The sequence below is a fragment of the Cucurbita pepo genome, chromosome LG03 (assembly GCF_002806865.2).
Source record: "Cucurbita pepo subsp. pepo cultivar mu-cu-16 chromosome LG03, ASM280686v2, whole genome shotgun sequence".
NCBI lineage: Eukaryota > Viridiplantae > Streptophyta > Magnoliopsida > Cucurbitales > Cucurbitaceae > Cucurbita > Cucurbita pepo.
The window spans coordinates 1,271,667-1,290,642 of NC_036640.1; the positions used below are offsets into that span (position 1 = coordinate 1,271,667).

At 33.4% G+C, this 18,976-nt stretch overlaps 2 protein-coding genes across 2 annotated transcripts; one reads left to right on the forward strand and one right to left on the reverse strand.

Annotated features, from left to right (window-relative positions):
- Positions 1 to 90: 90 nt before the first annotated feature.
- On the reverse strand, positions 91 to 9,033 carry LOC111790216 (pleiotropic drug resistance protein 2-like). Its single transcript, XM_023671064.1, has 20 exons — positions 8,382 to 9,033; positions 8,161 to 8,281; positions 6,619 to 6,707; positions 6,306 to 6,390; positions 5,399 to 5,689; positions 5,205 to 5,295; positions 4,222 to 5,122; positions 3,989 to 4,149; positions 3,775 to 3,878; positions 3,521 to 3,686; positions 3,335 to 3,412; positions 3,132 to 3,238; positions 2,660 to 2,992; positions 2,279 to 2,569; positions 2,118 to 2,201; positions 1,912 to 2,045; positions 1,604 to 1,831; positions 1,357 to 1,528; positions 1,012 to 1,266; positions 91 to 929 (listed from the first exon to the last, which is right to left on the reverse strand). Exons 1-20 carry the CDS (start codon positions 8,735 to 8,737, stop codon positions 660 to 662), a joined length of 4,317 nt encoding a protein of 1,438 aa, XP_023526832.1. The 5' UTR covers positions 8,738 to 9,033; the 3' UTR covers positions 91 to 659.
- Positions 9,034 to 12,963: 3,930 nt separating this feature from the next.
- LOC111790217 (monodehydroascorbate reductase, seedling isozyme-like) lies at positions 12,964 to 17,568 on the forward strand. The gene is made up of 10 exons (XM_023671066.1): positions 12,964 to 13,117; positions 13,961 to 14,032; positions 14,972 to 15,023; positions 15,136 to 15,216; positions 15,540 to 15,658; positions 15,744 to 15,963; positions 16,081 to 16,199; positions 16,279 to 16,404; positions 16,865 to 17,005; positions 17,101 to 17,568. The coding sequence occupies exons 1-10, from the start codon at positions 13,067 to 13,069 to the stop codon at positions 17,422 to 17,424; spliced, it is 1,305 nt and encodes a 434-aa protein (XP_023526834.1). The 5' UTR covers positions 12,964 to 13,066; the 3' UTR covers positions 17,425 to 17,568.
- The last annotated feature ends 1,408 nt before the right edge of the window (positions 17,569 to 18,976 follow it).

The following is an 18,976-nucleotide window of genomic DNA, read 5'->3' on the forward strand; positions in this document are numbered from 1 at the left end:
AAATTGTGTTAAATTTTGTTCCATGTATTCAAATTACGTACGTGGTCGTTCATATGGATTCATACGCTACAACTACAAGCTAGTTGGATATCATACATGGGTTAGATGGATCTCGCAGAGTTTATTATTACAACACGAATTTCGTTTGATCAATCTACAGACATGAGTTTATCATTACAATACGAGTTTCGTCTGATCAATCTACTATCTTTTTCTTCCCCACGATCAACATCTTAAACAAATCCATATTGGATATTCCCTTAAACTCGTATGCATAATACATAAGTTTAATCTTTAAAGTTTGTGTTTATCGAAGTCGTCCCACTTCCTAGACAGGTTTGTGGGTCAATGTTTTTGTCCACCCCACTGGCAGCAGCTAGGTTTTTCCCCAAATCAAAAGCAAAATAGTCTACCTCCCGAGTCTCGTCAAGTAATTCGACTTAGCGAGAAAATCCAGCGTCCCCAAAGTGAGTGGCAGAAAAACTCTGATTTGGTCACTATGAAGGGCACAAAGATGAGCAAGCAAAGAGGGTACTACCATTTGGTTTCCCCATTTATTGCTCTAAAGTAATTGATTTCTATGGTACAAAAGGGTATAGTATGAAAGTAATGAAGTAAGAAAATTGACATGAGAGTGCAGAGGACACTGACAGGATTGGCTATCTCTTCTGGAAGTTGAAGAATTTGATTCCATAGGCAAACACAAAGAAGAAGACGAGAACCCAGACGACATGTGCTACAACCACGACAGGGATGAAGTCGTGGTCGTACCCGAAACCTTGCTTAAGGAACATCTTTAGTCCTACATTTCCAAATCCGGGTATCTGAACAGGAATATCTTTGTCACCAACTTGAGAAGCTACAATGCCATAAATTGTCCAAGCCACAGGATTAGCCCAGTAATACCACCTCCACCATATGGGGATTGCCTACAAAAGTGTTGATTTAACCATGAGTTTCACAAGTTCAAAACTATCCGAGTTCGAGATAGCGAAATTGGACGTTGCGTACCGGTCGAGGAATAAGAAAACCAGTGAACAAATTCCAAAAGCCAAGAAAGAAGGACATGACCACGGCTGCAATGTGGTGGCCTGGAGTCACGGCTACAACCATCATCCCATACAGTGTGAAGTATGTAAAACACATAAGAACCAAGTAGCAGAACAGCAAGAACTTCCCCACTTTCCATTCAAATCCAATCATACTATAAATAATGACACAATAAATTAAAGATTGAACAGAAACATAAACAGTCTCAATTGCCACCTGCAGGGAAAAAAAAAAAGGAAAAAGGTTGAATCTTTAGTTAACTTATTCGTGATTAAGCTTTTGGGTCGAGTGATGATTTAATATCACCTGAGCAAATGCATACGGCAAAGCAGAATACATCCCGGCAGCTCTTTCTCGATAGAAAACCGTTCTTTCAACAGCAACCACGGACTGCACAGATGAAGCATTGGTAGCTCCAAGGAAGATGACAGCAGAATATATAGCACCCATAACATTTAACACATCTTGTTCTTTGGCTCTGAAAAAACATAAAAGCATCAATAAAGTAGAATGTGACAGGAACACAGAGTAGTACAGGTCAGTGAAGCCTTACAATTTTTGTCCCTTGTTCCAGAAAATTAGACCAAATAAGATACCAATAACTATTGTAATGAAGAAGCGTATGGCATTGTATTGAGGGTGTCGCCAATACGAGCGATGTTGTTTCCAGAAACAAGCTTTGCATTGAGAGAAAAACGATTGTGAGTATTCGGTTGGGAAGTTTAGGTCTTTGGACCCTGGAGCTGGAGTGCTAAGCTCCAGTATAAGTTCTTGGTTCCTCCTGAAACAAGAATTGGTGTTAAGAAAAAAAATGATAGAAATTCAAGATGTTGTGTGAACTTAAAGCACAATCATACATACTGATACGCTGGAGATTTAGCAAAAGTCTCAGCAAGATTAATATTTAGTTGAGCCTCAATTTGAGGAGCAGTAACCTCAAGCATCCATGTAGCTGGATTCTGACCATCTTCAATCTTTGGAATCCCTGGAATAGCCTGTCATCAAACAGCCACCAAATTGAACATTTGGGTAGAAAATGGAAAAAGAACCGAAACAAATATGCTCACCTCAAAATATTCAATGAGTTTGCAAGATCGCTGACCAAGTGGTCCGGCATAGATCATTTGTCCACCATGTTTCAAGAGCAGTAGCTACATGAAGCATTAAAGCTTGGAGAATTAGAAACGGTGTAGCGACAAACAATCATTTAGAGTCTGTTCAATAATACCTCATCAAAAGCTTCAAAAATGTCTATGCTTGGCTGATGAATTGTGCATACAACGGTTCGCCCAGTATCAACTGTATTTCGCACAGTACGCATAACAATGGCAGCAGATCTAGCATCAAGACCAGAAGTTGGTTCGTCCATGAAGATGATTGATGGATTAGCAATCAACTCCACTGCTATTGTCAATCTTTTCCTTTGTTCAGTTGAAAGACCATCTACTCCTGGAAGCCCCACTAAAGCATTTCTCAATGTATCTAGTTCTATTAGTTCCATAACTTCTTCCACAAACATCTACATCAATGAAGATTAGTCATATGTTGGACCACATTCTGCATCAACTGGAAGCATAAAGCTGCAAGAGTTTCTAGTGGGAGAACATACCTTTCTTGTTTCGGTATCGACATTGGAGGAAAGGCGGAGCCAAGCAGAAAAGAGGAGAGACTCATAGACCGTAACGTGAGGCGAATGAATGTCAGTTTGTTCACAATAACCACTTACTCGAGCAAAGGTTGATTGCTTCTTTGGGTAACCAGAGATGCATATACTTCCTTCAATATAACCGCTGGTCTTTCTTCCAGCTAGTACATCCATGAGTGTAGTTTTCCCAGCACCACTAACACCCACAAGAGCTGTTAATACCCCTGGTCGAAAAGCTCCACTGACATCGTCTAACAGTTGAAGACGATCTTTCTCAATCGCGTGCATCTTCATTTCCTAAATGGAAAGACATTGAGTTTAATGATCAAGTAGTTTCAGCCACTTTGTAAAATTATCCATACAAAAACTTGGAACTTGTTTGGAAGGACTTTCTAAGTGAATCCAAACAGGCTCTTACAAATTTGAGTTAACTTACAGTAGGCATATCCACATAATAGTTAACATGGTTGAATGCAAGTGAAAGTGGCTGGAAAGGCAAAACCATTCCTCCCCTTTGCAATGGATCTAAATCAGCTACTATTTCTGAAGATTTGATGAATCATAGTTAATGCCTATGGTTTCTCTTTCAATATCAAAGCTCTAACTAAAGAAAATATAACTACAAGTCAAAGATCAAACCTTGTGCATTGGACCTATTATTTTTTCTGTTCTTCTTGTCTTCATCCATGCAAATGAGAGCCTTTGCATCGGCAAGCGCTGAAAATAGTTTCAAACGGATTAATACCGTAGCAATGATAATCGTCATGATTTGAACGGACAAATCAAATTATACTCTTAAATAAATGAAGGGTTGAGATTATTTACGATTCAAGTAAGTCAAAGCTAATGTAAATAGAATGTTGAAGAGAAGATTAAAGCCGAAAAGTGCCGCAATGCAAATCCAGTACCAACTTTCTTCCTTAAAGAAACCCCTACTTGCAAGGAGCACTTTCCCAACAGTAGGTTCATTAATTCTATTATCTGTATTTTTCTGCATTAGGCAAGTATGCTTTTGAGTTATTATGATGGAAAAAGGAACATATAACTAAATTTAATGTATTTTTCAAGCTAAGATTTACCTTGCTCCATCTTTCATCTAGGAACTCATTGATGACAATGGCATTTTGTCCATACATCATGGGAGAAATGTAAAAGCCCCAAATTATCCATGGCCCGATGTTCTCTATGCGCACAGAAGGAAAACCAAAATTTGGCAAACAAAATATTTTCATCCACTAGAGTAGATGTTGTAGAGTTAAAGTTTAGCCACAAGAAAGAAGAACAATCACTTACCTCTGTCAATAATGAAACCTCCAAGCAAGAAAACTATTAAAAGAGCAAAGGTGCCCAAAGTACTTGCAATAACTAGCGCTCTTCCAATAGCAGCCATAAGTCTAAATAGCGATAGAGCTGCTTGATGAGTGGCAAAGAAGGCCAAAAATTGCTTGAAGAACCTAGAGATTCAATGGCCAGGTAAGTAAAGTTTGTTTTTGTTAACAAATGAGAAGGAAAGGAAATATATATACCTACTAGGAGCAGGAGCAAACCCAATTGTGTAATAAGTTAGAAGAATCCATATCCCTGATTCTGCGAGAGATAGAGGAATTCTGAGGAGCCAAATAGGCAAACTGAATGCCCAGGCAGGATAGAACAAAAAATCCCTCTGTTTAAAGAACACTGGTAGCCTGAAAAGAGTGAGAGCCATTTCTGCCATTCCATTAAACATGATATTCATGAGGCTGAAAAACAAGGCTCCAAGGAACTTGCTTCCACCAGTTACAGTGCCCACTTGCATTTCAGTCCTCAGAAACACAGTCATAGCAATGATGGACATGATAGTGATCTGGACCGTCTTGAACACATAGATAAAAGCATTTCTCTTCATTAGCAGTACCTCTCTTGAATAGCACGCCCTGAATAGCTCCCACTTAGATAAACCATATTTCTCCATGACTAATGCAGCTGGGTGAGCTCTAGATTTGTCATAAGGCACATCAAGATCAGAGGCAAGCTGTTGACCAATGCTAAAAGACTTGAATCCTTGCAAAAAATCAGGAACAGAAATGAATCTATATGATTGGTTTTTTTTATACCAATATTGTTCTTGGTCCTCTTTTGATGTCACTTCTTGTAAAAAATCAGCAACTCCTTTCCTTTCTGGGCATCTAAAGCCCATAAATTCAAAGAATTCAAGCACTTTTTCTCTCGGACCTTGATACACGATTTGACCTTCTGAAAGCAGAATGATATCATCAAATAGATTATAAGTTTCAGGAGCTGGTTGTAGCAGAGATATGACCATCGTTACATCCATTATATGAACCATTTGCCTCATGGACTTGCATATCTGAAATGTGGTGGAACTGTCTAAGCCTGTTGATATTTCATCCATAAACAAAGCCTTAGCTGGCCCAACCAGCATCTCCCCTACACACATTTTGTCCAAACTTTTAATTAAACTTATTGCACGAAACTGTAAAAACAACAAAGAAAAATGAATATTCTCAACCTGTAGTAACCCGTTTCTTCTGGCCACCAGAGATTCCCCTCCTCATTTCATCACCCACTAAAATATCAGCACAAACTTCCAACCCAAGTATCTGTTCAAAATTTACTTTGCAAGTCAGCCCAAAATATGGACAGTGTGAAAGTAAATGGCCTAGAAATGTAATAGAAAAATGAAGACTTGTTGAAACTGCTAACCTTGAGAACATAATCTGTAACCAAACTTGCTTTTTGGCCTGAAACAGAGATGGCCTTCATGAAGGCATCAATCTCAGGGTCTGGCTTAATGCCTGCTTCTTTCTCTCTTCTTGTTAGCTCAGTCAAAAGTTGATATCTTGTGCCAACGCCCAAGCAACGACCAGAGAAATCTAATGTCTCTCTCACTGTCATCTCTCCACAATGAAGGTCATGTTGACCGATATAGGCGCAGGTTCTTTGAGGCACAAACTCATGTAGTTCATGTCCGCAATATGTCACTTTTCCACTTTCCTATTAACATTTTGCGTATCATTATTTTGCTTTTCTGCTTCAACTTTTAAATGTGGAGTCTCTCAACTTCCTCATAGTTTCTTTAAATACTTTACAACATAAAAATCATTGGTTGTTGTCAATCGTTTTATTGATTGTTTACCATACGTTTGAATCAGTTTTGAAATTAAAAACTTGATCTACCACACAACTTTAAACATTCATACGGGTAATCATAAGCATAAGTAGCATGATTTAACTGATTTAGGTATATATCTTCGACTAGAAAGTCCTGTGTTGCACCCCTTTAAAAGAGAACAATATCTGTCAACGGTGAGCTGGATTCTTACAAATGTTATCTAAGCTAGACACCGGGTTGTATGCCAACGAGGACGCTGGGACTCAAAAAGAATAGACTGTGAGATCCCACATTGGTTGGAGAGAAGAACAAAACATTCCTTGTAAGGGTATGGAAACCTCTCCCTAGAAGATGTGTTTTAAAAATTTTGACGTGGTCGTGCTTATGTTGGATTTTTTAGATAATATTTTATATACACTTCGTGGGCTAAAACAAATCGTGGGTTTGATTTATTAAAACAACATTATGAAAAAATCACCAATGTATTGAGTTCAGAACCTTCAAATTATGATCGAGTTTCCCAGAGAGTGCCAACAACAGCGTAGTTTTCCCAGAGCTTGGAGGACCCAGAAGTAATGTCATCCTACAAATGAGAAATTAATGTCAAAATTCAATTTACCAAACAACCTTGGAAACAGGCAACTGTTTCTTAGGACAGATTAAAAAAAATAGTGACAATAATTTGAACAGTAAAAGACTTTTTTTCTTTTTTTCCTTTTTAATACAACAAAAATACTTGAACCTCTGACCTTCATTATAATAAGAATTTTATTTTATTAAATACCTCAAGGAAAAAAAAAATTATCAGTACCTTGAAGGTTTGATTATTCCATTGAGACCTCTAAGTATATGAATTTTTCTCTTCTTGGGCGGAGCCAACCCTATCAACCCAAGCAAGCTCTGTTTTTCATAACATCCAAAGCAAAAAATAATTAGAACATGATATTTATTTATTTTTATCACAATTCAAAATTCCCCTCATTTTTACTATAATTCATTATATATATATATATATATATATATATATATATATATATATATATATTAGAATTTACTCTCTCTGTGATTTAAAGATCTAAATAATATTCCTTGTTTTATTAGATTATTCAGCCTTCAATAATAATCAAATTTCGGCTCTTCACTAATTTTTCCCCATGATAATATGGAAAAGGAAACAGGAAACAAAGGGACAATAGTTCTATTAAGGATCGCACGTGAGATGTCTAGAAACTTAAAATTGGGTATTTGGTCATTATGGGAATTAAATCTGTGACAGTTTGATATACATAACATTAAATATAAATAGTAAAATCAATAAATAAAAAGGATTTAATTTTATTCATATGTACGAAAATAATCAATGGAAACAATACCGAATACCTAATAACGAAGTACTCAACTAATATTATAAATAAATAACAAATAATTATAAAAATAAACAATTAGCAAAATAAATATGGACACGTGGATCTAAATTCTTTATTTCAAGAGTATGCTAAATGGTTGATTCATTTAAAATAATAACAAAAGACAATAAAATTATTTAAATTGACACTAAAATAATTCATTAATTATCTCCACATTAAGATAAACAAATAATTGCCCCTTTCTTCTATCACATGTCCTTTAAGATTAATAGCTAATTCCTTAAAAGAAAAAACTAATAATTGATTTCTCTCTCCTCTTTTATTTCCGAAAGAATAATTTCGTAGCTGAAATTATTTATGATGGGAAATAATTTTTAAAATGTTTATTTTAATCCATAAACCGATTAAAAACAACCCTTTAGGTCCTTATTATTTATCATTAATATTATTTTATCTAATTTTCATGTTCAAAATTACGTCATTAATTTATTTTTCAAGTTCATAAATTAACTAGACTTTTTGTATAGATAAAAATAGAATTAACTATTTTAAAAATAATTTCTCGCGTAAACATATGTGAGAAATAATAATCTTTTAAAGTGTACCAATATTTTGTCTCAAATTTTTTATTTCGGCCTAAATATTAAAGTTTTTTTAAACTTAAATTTTTTACTTTTTGAATGAATAATATTTATTTTTTCTTTTAAATCATTTAAAAGCCTAGGGAGTAGGTGCCAAGTGTTGAAAACGGGCTGTAGCCTTCTCCATTAAATATAATTTAATAATAACTTTCAAAATTAAAATAAATGTGGTGCCTAACTTTTTAGCTAATTTTCAATATATTTATCTCTTAAAATTTATATTTTATAAATTTTATGCTTCAAAAAAAATATGAACTAATCGATTTTTTTGTTCAAAATAAATTATTATAATGTTGTTTCTTGAATAAAAATAAAAAATAATCGAATATGAAAATGGAAAAATACCTCGAGCGTGTTAAGTGCAGCGTTGAGCAGAGTGGGCAGAGCTCTACTTCCAACGTAAACGTCCCCTTCGACTGACAAATTCTGGAAACGAACTTCAATTTTGGGTGTTTCAATCCCCACTCTGCAAATCACGCAATCACACAGCTTCAGTTTCAATTTCAATAATGGCGTTTTCCGTTTCTGCCTTTTTTTTTTTTTTTAGGGTTTCGGATTCTTCTTACCTATCGCTTCTCTCTCTGATCCGTCTCAGAAACTTCTCATTATCTTCTTCCACAACCTTCACCACGCTTTCCATCAGCCGTTTCCTCTCCTGAAATCCCAACGCCGTCACATCCACTTCCTCATGAACCACGCTTCCATTCTCCAGAACTTGCCGAAGCATTCCCTTCCTCATCCGATCGTACGTCGGAAGCCGCTCTATCGCCGCCCATCGCAACTCTTCCTCATCATCCATTCTTCCGCTTCTTGTAAACACGTCCGCCTGCGACTGCCATACTTCTCCTACGCTAACCGACGCCCAACTCCGCCGACTACTGGCTATTCGGCCGACTTCCTCCCTTGCTATTCCCGTATCCATAAGTTCCTCGACGCACGAACCTAGCGCATTGATCAACAATGGATAACAGAAAAGAAGTGATTCAAATACGAGTATTCGGCATCATCTGATTCATCTCCTTCGATTCTTCCGGCGAGAGTAGAGCCCCGGCGGTCTGAGATAATGAAATTAAAGGTGGGGCGGCAGAGGGACGGGGAGGATAAGGGAAAGAGACGAAGATTTAATGGAAGGAAAATAAGGCGGTTCAAATCCATTTAATGGAAGAAGTTTCCGACTCTCTTATTTGAGGTCGACGTGTTTCTGTTAGCTGAAAACCAACTTATATCGGTGACTTCCTATTTTTCCAAATAATTTTTTTTTCCTCTTTAAATTAATTGGTCTTAATCATTCGATTATTTGATTTTATTTTTATTTTTAACTGATATTTATATATATAATACATGGCCTTGTTTTAGTTATTTCTTATTTATTAGTAATTAGATAATTTGACACCACATATTATTTTGTTTTTTTTTTATTAAGATAATTAAAATTGTTCTTTTTTAAATTGAGATTTACACAGATGAATTAAATGAGATTTTTTAGTGAAAAATTAATGATTTAATTTAAATTGTATGATTTTTGAAACAATTAAATAGGTCAACGATCTATTAACACATAATTGAAAATTCAATATATTAAATAATTTTTAATTTTTAATGATTTATTAGTTTAAGAATTAAATAGGTAATTTATCTTAAATCTTTCAAGCATTTATTTTGAGTTTTCTAGTGGATTCCTCTAGCTTAACCTTCCTTGGTCTTAGGGGTCACGTTATTATTTTATTTTATTAAAAAATAATAATTTTCACTATTATAGTTTAATTACCCAATAATAAAATATTACAAAATTTAAAAATACAGACTAAAACATATATATATATATATATATATATATATATATATATATATATATATATATATATATATATATATNATATATATATATATATATATATATATATATATATATATATATATATATATATATATATATATATATGAAAATTTTAATAGCATGGCTAGATCGATATATCAATGTCGCAATATAATTTCGATGAGAGATTTTCAAAAAGGAAAAAGACAGCTACANAAAAAAAAAAAAAAAAAAAAAAAAAAAAGTAAAATGTCACTGTTTCAAAGATTAAATGATGGTGACACGTGGGCCAATAAGGAAGCTCCAAATGTCCCTTAAAGTTGTTGGCAGATTTGAACATTAACTATCAAAAGATGGTCACGTTCCAATATTAATGTCCTTTAATAATTTATAAGGTAGAAAGATATATATAGTTTTTTTAATTTTTACGGTGACTTGTATATGTGAATCAATATTCGACAAGATCGTGGTGGATGGGTTTGTGTCGTTGGATGAAGAGAGTCCAACGTATCTTAGATGTCTCCTATAATCCAAATTTAAAAATGACCGATAATTATACATAAAATTTTAAAATTTAATATAAATTAAGCTCAAATTAAATGATTAAAAGTGCTAATTTAAAAAATGTAATAAATAAATAAAATATGATATCCAATCCGTATAATTTATCTTAGTTTCTAATTTTGGAAGATGTTTTTTTCCACATCTTATCTTGCCACAATTGACGATAACCACTTTTGACATTTTGGTTGTCGGTATTGCCACTACCACTGTTATTGACTATCACCTATATCTACTATCAGAAACTATTGATCTCATATCACTATTGCACTTACTAACCACTAGTGATATTCAACGGTCGATCATAATATTTTAAATACAAATTTTAACTTTAATATAAATAAATTTTTAAGTAGTTGTCTCTAAAATGGATAATATATCAAATAAAACAAAATTTATTATAAAACACTAGAAAATGTGCCCATAAACATAGAAGTATTTTAGTTTTAAGTAGTTTTTATAAACAATGTTTATAAAAAATACAAAATTGATTTGATTTTTTTTTATTATTTTTTTTATTTTATTTTATTTTATTATTATTATTATTTTTTTTTTGCAATTAATCCAAATGGGTCTAATATTGTTAAAATTTCTATGATAGGTCATGCATTTTGTAACTTATTAAAGAATCTCTTTACTAGATAGATCAATTGTGCATTTTATGGTAAACGTTTGGTTTTAAAACGTTGACGTCTCATATATCTAGACCTTAGACTAGGAATGGTGCTCTTGGGTATAGGATAGCAAAACTTCGACTCCTCACTAAAAATAAATAAATAAAGCACTTGTCGGTAAATTAAAAAATATTTTAATGTGTTAGACTACGATTTTTCTCAATCTTGAAATAAATTTTCAAAATGTACATAAATTCAGACAATGACAATTCATCCAACCTTAAAATTCTAATTTGTTAGCCCATAAATTTTTTTATGGTATATTTTAAAACACTTTCTAATTATAACAGGTTATTTAGTTTAATAAATAAATAAATAAATAAAATATATTTTTTTCTTATTAATATATATATATATATATATATTTTTAATGGGAGGCTTTTGAATCTAAAAATGTAAGTTTTTGACCCGAAAATTTAAATAAATATGATATGTATAAGAAAAAATATGATTAATCAATGAAAATTAAAGTTTTGAGATTCCATGCAACAAAATAACATTTATTATTGTCATAAATTCGTAGATATAAATGAACTACGAAGGGTATTTTAAAGTCTCATATGTTATTTGACTTTATTTTTTCGATTATATTAATGAAGTTTATAAAATTAGTTGGATTAAATTTTCAACTTTGAAAAAAATCCCACACAAAATTTTCTAGGATCAAATAGCATTTAAAGTATTCATATATGACCTCTATAATTGGGCGTGAATTGCGATTATTGATTAATTACGAGTCATTACAGGTAACTTTATTTTATTCCTATTTTTTTTTATTTCAATAATAATGTAAATGGAAAATTTGAATTTAATTATAATATTATAATCGATATTACATAATTTATATCATTATTCGATTGGATTTAAAAAAAATTATGTTATAATTAGTTTGTAGTAGACTTTTTTCAATAAATTGCTTTATCTAGTAGCTTTTCTATTAAAGTATTAAAATATTTATATAATCTCACGTAAAAAATTATTAACATCGTTTAAACAATTTCAATAAAAATTAAATTGGAATGACTAAGATTAAAATTTACTTACCAAAAAGTATGGGCCCAAATGGTATATTGGGCCTATTGGATCCAATAGCCAATTGGGCCAGCTTGAAGCCGAAGGAAGGTCCATTAATTTTTCAGTAACAAGACGGCTACCAAAATCGACCGAGTCAAAGCTACATCCACTGACGGTCAAAGTTGACACGTCAAATAGCCTTGCCATTTGTCAACTTTTGATTGGATTCCTGTCCATCACAAATAAATTATAAGGGAAGAAAAATCCCCAACAGCATGAATCTGGACGTCCATCTGTATGTAAACATATTAACCGATAATGCCAAAAATTGATTCCATTATTTTACACGTGGCAGTGATGGATTAGAAATTTAGCTTTGACCAATCCTTAAACAATGTTTAATTAATCAGAATGCAAAATACAATAAAATTATAATCAAATTTCAACTCGATTAATTACTGAAAATTTATAGTAAATATATTTATTTAAAGGATTAATTTTTAAATTCAGTATTCAAAATGGGATTTTAATTTAATTAATATTATTCCTTTGTTTAAATAGAAACTATATATTATTATTATTATTATTATTTTTGCCCATTTTTGACATTGACCGTTTACTTTTTTAGCCCTGCTTTGACTTCATGACGTGGTGCATGACGTGGCAAGGCTGGTGGTTCTTTATTTCCAGAAGGACGCCATTTTTTCGGACGAACAAGTATTTATATGGGAAGCCGCCGGATGCAGGTCCCATTTCCAGTTGACCAATGAAGAATTGCCACGTGGAATATTCCATTTACACTGCTTTTTTGTTCTGTGTCGTGTCAAAAATTGAATACCTATAATGCTCAATATAGTCATAATTCAATACTGACTGTAAATTTTAATATTATAAGTATTTTATTTATCAATTATATTTGAACAGGCCAATTTAGATAATTTAAGAAAATAATTTATTTAATTAAAAAAGAAAAAGGTTTAACGAATAAATTGTTGTATTACATAGGTTAAAAAAAAAAGAAATTTATTGTATTAAATAAAGGAATTAGAGATAATCTTTGTCTAAAAAAGGCACCATTTATTTGGCTTTAAATATGTGACGAATCGCGCTCCAGCGATTCATTTCGCTTTCATTTTTAGTGTCTCTTTCGGAAAGCACAAGCAAGGGAGCTCTGCAATCACCAACTATGGCGGAGAAGAGTTTCAAGTACGTGATCGTCGGCGGTGGTGTCTCAGCTGTAAGTTTCTTGTCTTCCATCGTCGATCGTCTGATCTGATTTCTTTTGGCACTAACTTCTTGTTTCAGATTGTTTCACGTGGTTCTTGAGTTTGACTTAGATTTCTTTTGTGCTTTTAATTTTTATTGTATTGTTGGAAATGAAATCTGAGGCGTTTAGGCTCTGCTTGAATTGGAATTGATCTTTTGATGCTTTTGTAACTGCAGTCTGTAGCAATGTTGCGATCGTGATCTATTCCTGTTTTTTGCTATTTCTTTTTCTTGTCTGGTTGAAAATTACACTAAAGATCGGAGTCTTTTTTATTCTTCGTGTTCTTTTGATTTTGAACGTACTCGTTCTGTCATGGCTCAGGGAGCAAATGTTATTGATCTTTTTGATTGCTCTGTTTGTCAACCGAGAAGCTAGATTCCTGGAGGAATGTGTGAAAGCTATGGGAAACTTACGTTTTTCACCTGTAATTAATTGAGTGAGTTAGTTTTTGACATACAACTGAATGAGCTTATTCTCCTCCTAGTTTAACAAGCTGAAATGAAGCTTGAGATCTTTTTTCAAATTTAACTGTCATTATGAGATATGAAAAAATATAAGAAAAATAAACCAATATTTATACAAATTTACTAAACTTTTGAGATACTTTTATCATTTTGTTAATTTTTTGTGATTCATTTGTTGTCATGCCATGAGAAGCACTTATTTTGTTTGCGAGAATTGGTGTTTCTTCAAAGCATATCTCTCTCCCAAATTTATGCTGAAGGACTTTCAAGAACAAGCACCTGTCACTGCCTTTTTTTTATGCACAAGTTGTTATTTCAATCTTACTAATACCGCATTCTTGTACTGCAGGGATATGCAGCTAGGGAGTTTGTGAAATTGGGGCTTAAACCTGGCGAGCTAGCAATTATTTCCAAGGAGGCGGTATGCTTTCATTTGCTGCAAACATGAAGATTTTTTCATTAGCCTTTTCGTTTTTTTTCACATATGCATACAATTCCATGCAACTCTTGAAGGCAACAACCAATAAACTTAACTCGAAGCCATTGTTTTGTGTTTTTTCATCACCCTATAGTTGAAGTTATTCCTGTATTTAGAAGAGGAATTGACATAAATCCCTCGTGTAATAGAGCTCAGAATCCTATGATTAGCCTCATAGAACATGGTCGTACATGATGAAGGACAGAAAGGGAGATTCAAAGTGGAGGAGAGAAAAAGTATTATTTGCGGGAAATAACGTAAGGATGAATAGTGTGATTTGACGTGGGAAAAACGAAGGTAATAATGGGTAGAGAGGTTGAGAATGAGATGAGCCCCTTTGTGCAAAGCTTTGGACTAACAAAATTGTATTTTATTCAATTGATTCCTATCATCTGGTAACAACATGTTTCAATAAGGACAATGACTAAAATGATTAGAACAGAGGATCGGTAGTTGGGAGAAGGAAGTGTGTGATATTTGAAATGAATTGCAACCATGACCTAAGCTGAAGTGAGTTTTAGAGCGTGTTACTTCAAATCTGATTACAGATAACTGCAGTACTTGTATTTAGTTTAAGACTTGAATTACTTTATCTTAAAGTTCGTAGAATTATTCCGTTCACTGAATTTTTCTAGTTTCGAATGCAACTTTATTTGAGAGTTAATGAATTATAGCTTGCTTCTTCTTGAAAAGCTCAATGCTATTAAGCTAAATAAAGTTGACTGAAACGACAGCAGAGTAGTCGGAAAATTTTGTACTGAGAAACTGTAACTTAGCCTATGTTACTATTTGATAACTTTTACTTTGAAACATTTTCAATATTGAATTAGGAATTGGGACCTTGGTTTACTTTCTTCCTAAGAATTCTCCACTGTTGTGCAGGTTGCTCCTTATGAACGCCCTGCTCTTAGTAAAGGGTATCTCTTCCCTGAGTGTAAGTCGTTTATTATGTAAAAAAAAAAAAAACGTTTGCAAGAAAGTTAAATACTTAACTTGATCTTATCTGTTCGATTTCACATTGCAACTTGACAAGTTTGTTTCTTCAGCTCCTGCTAGACTTCCAGGATTCCACGTCTGTGTTGGAAGTGGAGGAGAGAGACTTTTACCAGAATGGTACAAAGAAAACGGTAATGGTTGCTTTTTTACCTGCTGCAAACCCATGGTTGCTTTTTTACCTGCTGCAAACCCATAGTTGCCTTTTACTTTCTACTTTGCCTCAATCTTCCTATTTATTTTGAAATTATAGCATAGTTCAATTACTCACCGGTTAGGAAACTTTTGTGTAATCATTGGATGCGTGGGGATACCTCATCTCCCCTCTTTTGTATTTTCCTTTATTCTTCTTAGTTGTTTCTTATCGAAGAAATTCTTTTTTGTCTCTTTAGTTAGGTTTACTTGTTGGCATTAGTCTTGTTAAATTTCTCTGATCGTTAAGCTACTTATACTTCAGGGATTGAACTGATCCTTAGCACGGAGATAGTGAAGGCAGATCTCGCTGCAAAGGCTCTCTCTACTTCCTCTGGTGACAGCTTCAAGTATCAAATTTTGATCATTGCAACCGGTTCCACTGTAAAAACTCATCCACTGACAAAAGCACTTGTGTTGATCTGTTCTTGTTACAGATTTAACTTCTGCCGTTTTTGTCGTCTTGCAGGTCATAAGATTGTCAGATTTTGGTGTACAAGGAGCTGATGCCAAAAACATTTTCTATTTGAGAGAGGTTGATGATGCTGACAAGCTTGTAGAAGCAATTAAAGCGAAGAAGAACGGGAAGGCTGTGATCGTTGGAGGAGGCTACATCGGTCTTGAACTTGGTGCAGCTCTAAAGATAAACAATCTTGATGTTACTATGGTCTACCCTGAACCATGGTGCAGTAAGTACTAAATACAGAACAGATTGTTCTTTAACCCCATTTCCTGCCCTCCTTACCTTATAAAATTTTCTTTTTGTCAAACCCGTAAGTCTTCTTTTGTGGCTTGTGTTCCTGCAGTGCCTAGGCTTTTCACAGCTGGTATAGCTGCCTTCTATGAAGGCTTTTACAAGAACAAAGGAATCAATATAATCAAGGGAACAGTAGCAGTTGGTTTTACCTCGGATTCAAATGGAGAGGTTTGTAGCTTTTATCTTATGCCTCCTGCTTGTTGATGATGCTTTTTAGAAAAACAATAAGTCTTAGCCGATCTTTCAGGTGAAGCAAGTCGAACTCAAAGATGGCAGGAGTCTTGATGCTGACATTGTTGTTGTGGGTGTCGGAGGCAGACCCTTGATATCTTTATTTAAAGGACAGGTGGAAGAAGAGAAGGGAGGCATTAAGGTTAGTATGCTTAATTTAGCTTTTTCTTAATAAATTTTCCGAGCATCAACATTGTTTTAATTTTAGTTAAGCTATATACTTGTTTAGGCAAAATGTTTTCGTCAAGTTCCATTTGTACTGTTGCATTATGAAGTAATCTTTATATAAAGAATTTAGATATGCATCATTGTTTTTCATGGAAACTACTGCATATATGGACACAATTCCCATTTCATGAAAACTACTGCATATAGACAGTGGTAAATTAAAGTTTGATAGCTCAATTAAAACTTTAATATTTGAGATCAAATTAAAAACCACGTTACACTCGACTAGAACTACGATTTAATCTATACACGTAATATTAGTAGTTACCAATTTCTCTTAGCGTTAAAAAGTTCCTCGTCGTTTCCAAGTTCCTTTAACACATCGATTTGGTAGTCAAATTTTCACAACTCATGCATTAGCTTATTTATATCAGACTGATGGATTCTTCAAAACAAGCATTCCTGATGTGTATGCCGTGGGAGATGTGGCTACTTATCCTTTGAAGCTATACAACGAGTTGAGACGAGTCGAACACGTTGATCACGCTCGCAAATCCGCCGAGCAGGCTGTGAAGGTGTGTTGAAATCCCTTGAAAATTTCATTTGACAACTCATAAGATCCTAATCTATCATCATATAAACCTTGTTTTTCACATCTTTTTCCTAACAGGCCATCAAGGCAAAGGAAGAGGGAAATTCCATCGAGGAATACGACTACCTTCCATACTTCTACTCTCGCTCCTTTAATCTCTCATGGCAATTCTACGGCGACAACGTCGGCGAGGCCATCCTATTTGGGGACAACAACCCAGAATCTGCAGAACCCAAATTTGGAACCTACTGGGTCAAAGATGGCAAGGTAGTTGGAGTTTTCTTGGAGGGTGGAACGGCAGATGAATACAAGGCCATTGCCAAGCTTGCACGAGTCCAACCATCAGTTGAGAGCTTGGATCAGCTTGCCAAAGAAGGGCTCAGCTTTGCCTCCAAGGTTTGAAAACTTGTTTAGTTGATCATGTACTTATCAAAATGAATTGAGTTTGCTGATGATTGTGATATCCATAAATATTAAGTTTGGTTTTTGTTTGATTTGAATGTTACAGTGTTTTACATTCGATTGCACTTTGATAAACTCTGAAAATGGCTTGCCTTACCAAAATATGCCCTCCAAGCTTCCAAATTACCTGATTTCTTGCTAACTTTTAACAACTCCATGAGATTTACCATATCCTTTGATACTTTTCTGATTGGCCCTGTTCTACTAATTTCAATGCAGGGTCCACTGAAGCCTCAATATTAGAACTTTAGACCAATTGGTCATTGACTTTTATCACATCTTTTTTTTTGTCTCAAATATTGACACATTTTTGCATTAAAAGTATATGAAGTTAGTATAAAGGTACATAGTGTAACCCTACTTTACACCTGTTTGAAAAGACAGATGTTCAAATTTTTATTCTCGGTAAAGGAATTAAAAAAAAAAAAAAAAAAGTATAACCCTTTCATATCATTGAAATAACATAGGAAGTTTTTTGGTAAAAAAAAAAAAAAGAAAAAGGATGAAGTATATCATTTATGAACTCCGAGAAACGTAGATTATTCATATTCTTCTCGATCTTTTTCTATAGATGATGTGTCGTTGTAATAGCCAAACTCGGCCTATTATATATCATCGCTCGTCACGTGTACTAGAGAAAGATTATAACACCAAAGAATATTTCGTTCCCCTCTCCAACTTAGAGATCTGTGAGATCTCATAATACTCTAACTTTCCAACCTCGAATCTCTAAAAAAAATCTCATTTTTAAACCTCCCAACAAGACCAATATTGTGGAATGAAAATGAATTTATTTTTGGGACGTTCGCATGTGAGGAAAGGAGAAAGAAAGAAAATAAATAGCTTTTGTTTTTTAAGTTCCTTCGGCTCCTACCTTCCTAACAAACAAAGGAAATGACAAAATTCCCTCGTCATTTGGCCTACTTAGCATGGAAACCAAAGGGGCTTTTAAGTCTTTTTCAGTGTCCCAACCCTTTTACTAGAATTACAACAATTATGTGCCAAATCCAATTATTTAGACTTAATAATATCATAAACTAATGAAAACAAGAGTCAATGATATAATTAAATAAAAAGATACCAATAATTCATGGGCCATACAAAAACAATATAAGATATAAAATATAATTTTGTTGGATATGGTAGGCTTCATTAGGTTTCCACATCTAATTTGCTTACATCAAAAGGATTATTTAATTTGGATAATTAATAGTAATATGCCAAACCCATCCCACTGAACATTTTTTTTCATCTCCATTATTATGCAAAAACTTTAATTATTTATTGTTTATTTAAATATTATAAAATTTAGCCTCGTGCTCATTTATCTTTATTATTTATTTTTTTAAAAATTATAAAAATCTCTATACTCTTAAAAATTATATATTTATTTTCTCGAGTCAACTTTTCATGTGACTTATCAAAATTTAAAGTATAAATTGGTCTATTTTTAATTTATAACAAATGAAAACAATTTAAAAATGATTTTATA

What these genes read in the sequence shown, in the direction of transcription:
- LOC111790216 (XM_023671064.1), bottom strand. Translation starts at nt 8,737, where the DNA reads ATGGATACGGGAATAGCAAGGGAGGAAGTCGGCCGAATAGCCAGTAGT. An exon ending in AGGTTTCATTATTGACAGAG is followed by an intron (nt 3,879 to 3,988) that starts GTAAGTGATTGT and finishes CTGTGCGCATAG; the next exon opens with AGAACATCGGGCCATGGATA. An exon ending in AACTCATTGAATATTTTGAG is followed by an intron (nt 2,046 to 2,117) that starts GTGAGCATATTT and finishes GTTTGATGACAG; the next exon opens with GCTATTCCAGGGATTCCAAA.
- LOC111790217 (XM_023671066.1), top strand. Translation starts at nt 13,067, where the DNA reads ATGGCGGAGAAGAGTTTCAAGTACGTGATCGTCGGCGGTGGTGTCTCA. An exon ending in TCGGCGGTGGTGTCTCAGCT is followed by an intron (nt 13,118 to 13,960) that starts GTAAGTTTCTTG and finishes CTTGTACTGCAG; the next exon opens with GGATATGCAGCTAGGGAGTT. An exon ending in TCATTGCAACCGGTTCCACT is followed by an intron (nt 15,659 to 15,743) that starts GTAAAAACTCAT and finishes GTCGTCTTGCAG; the next exon opens with GTCATAAGATTGTCAGATTT.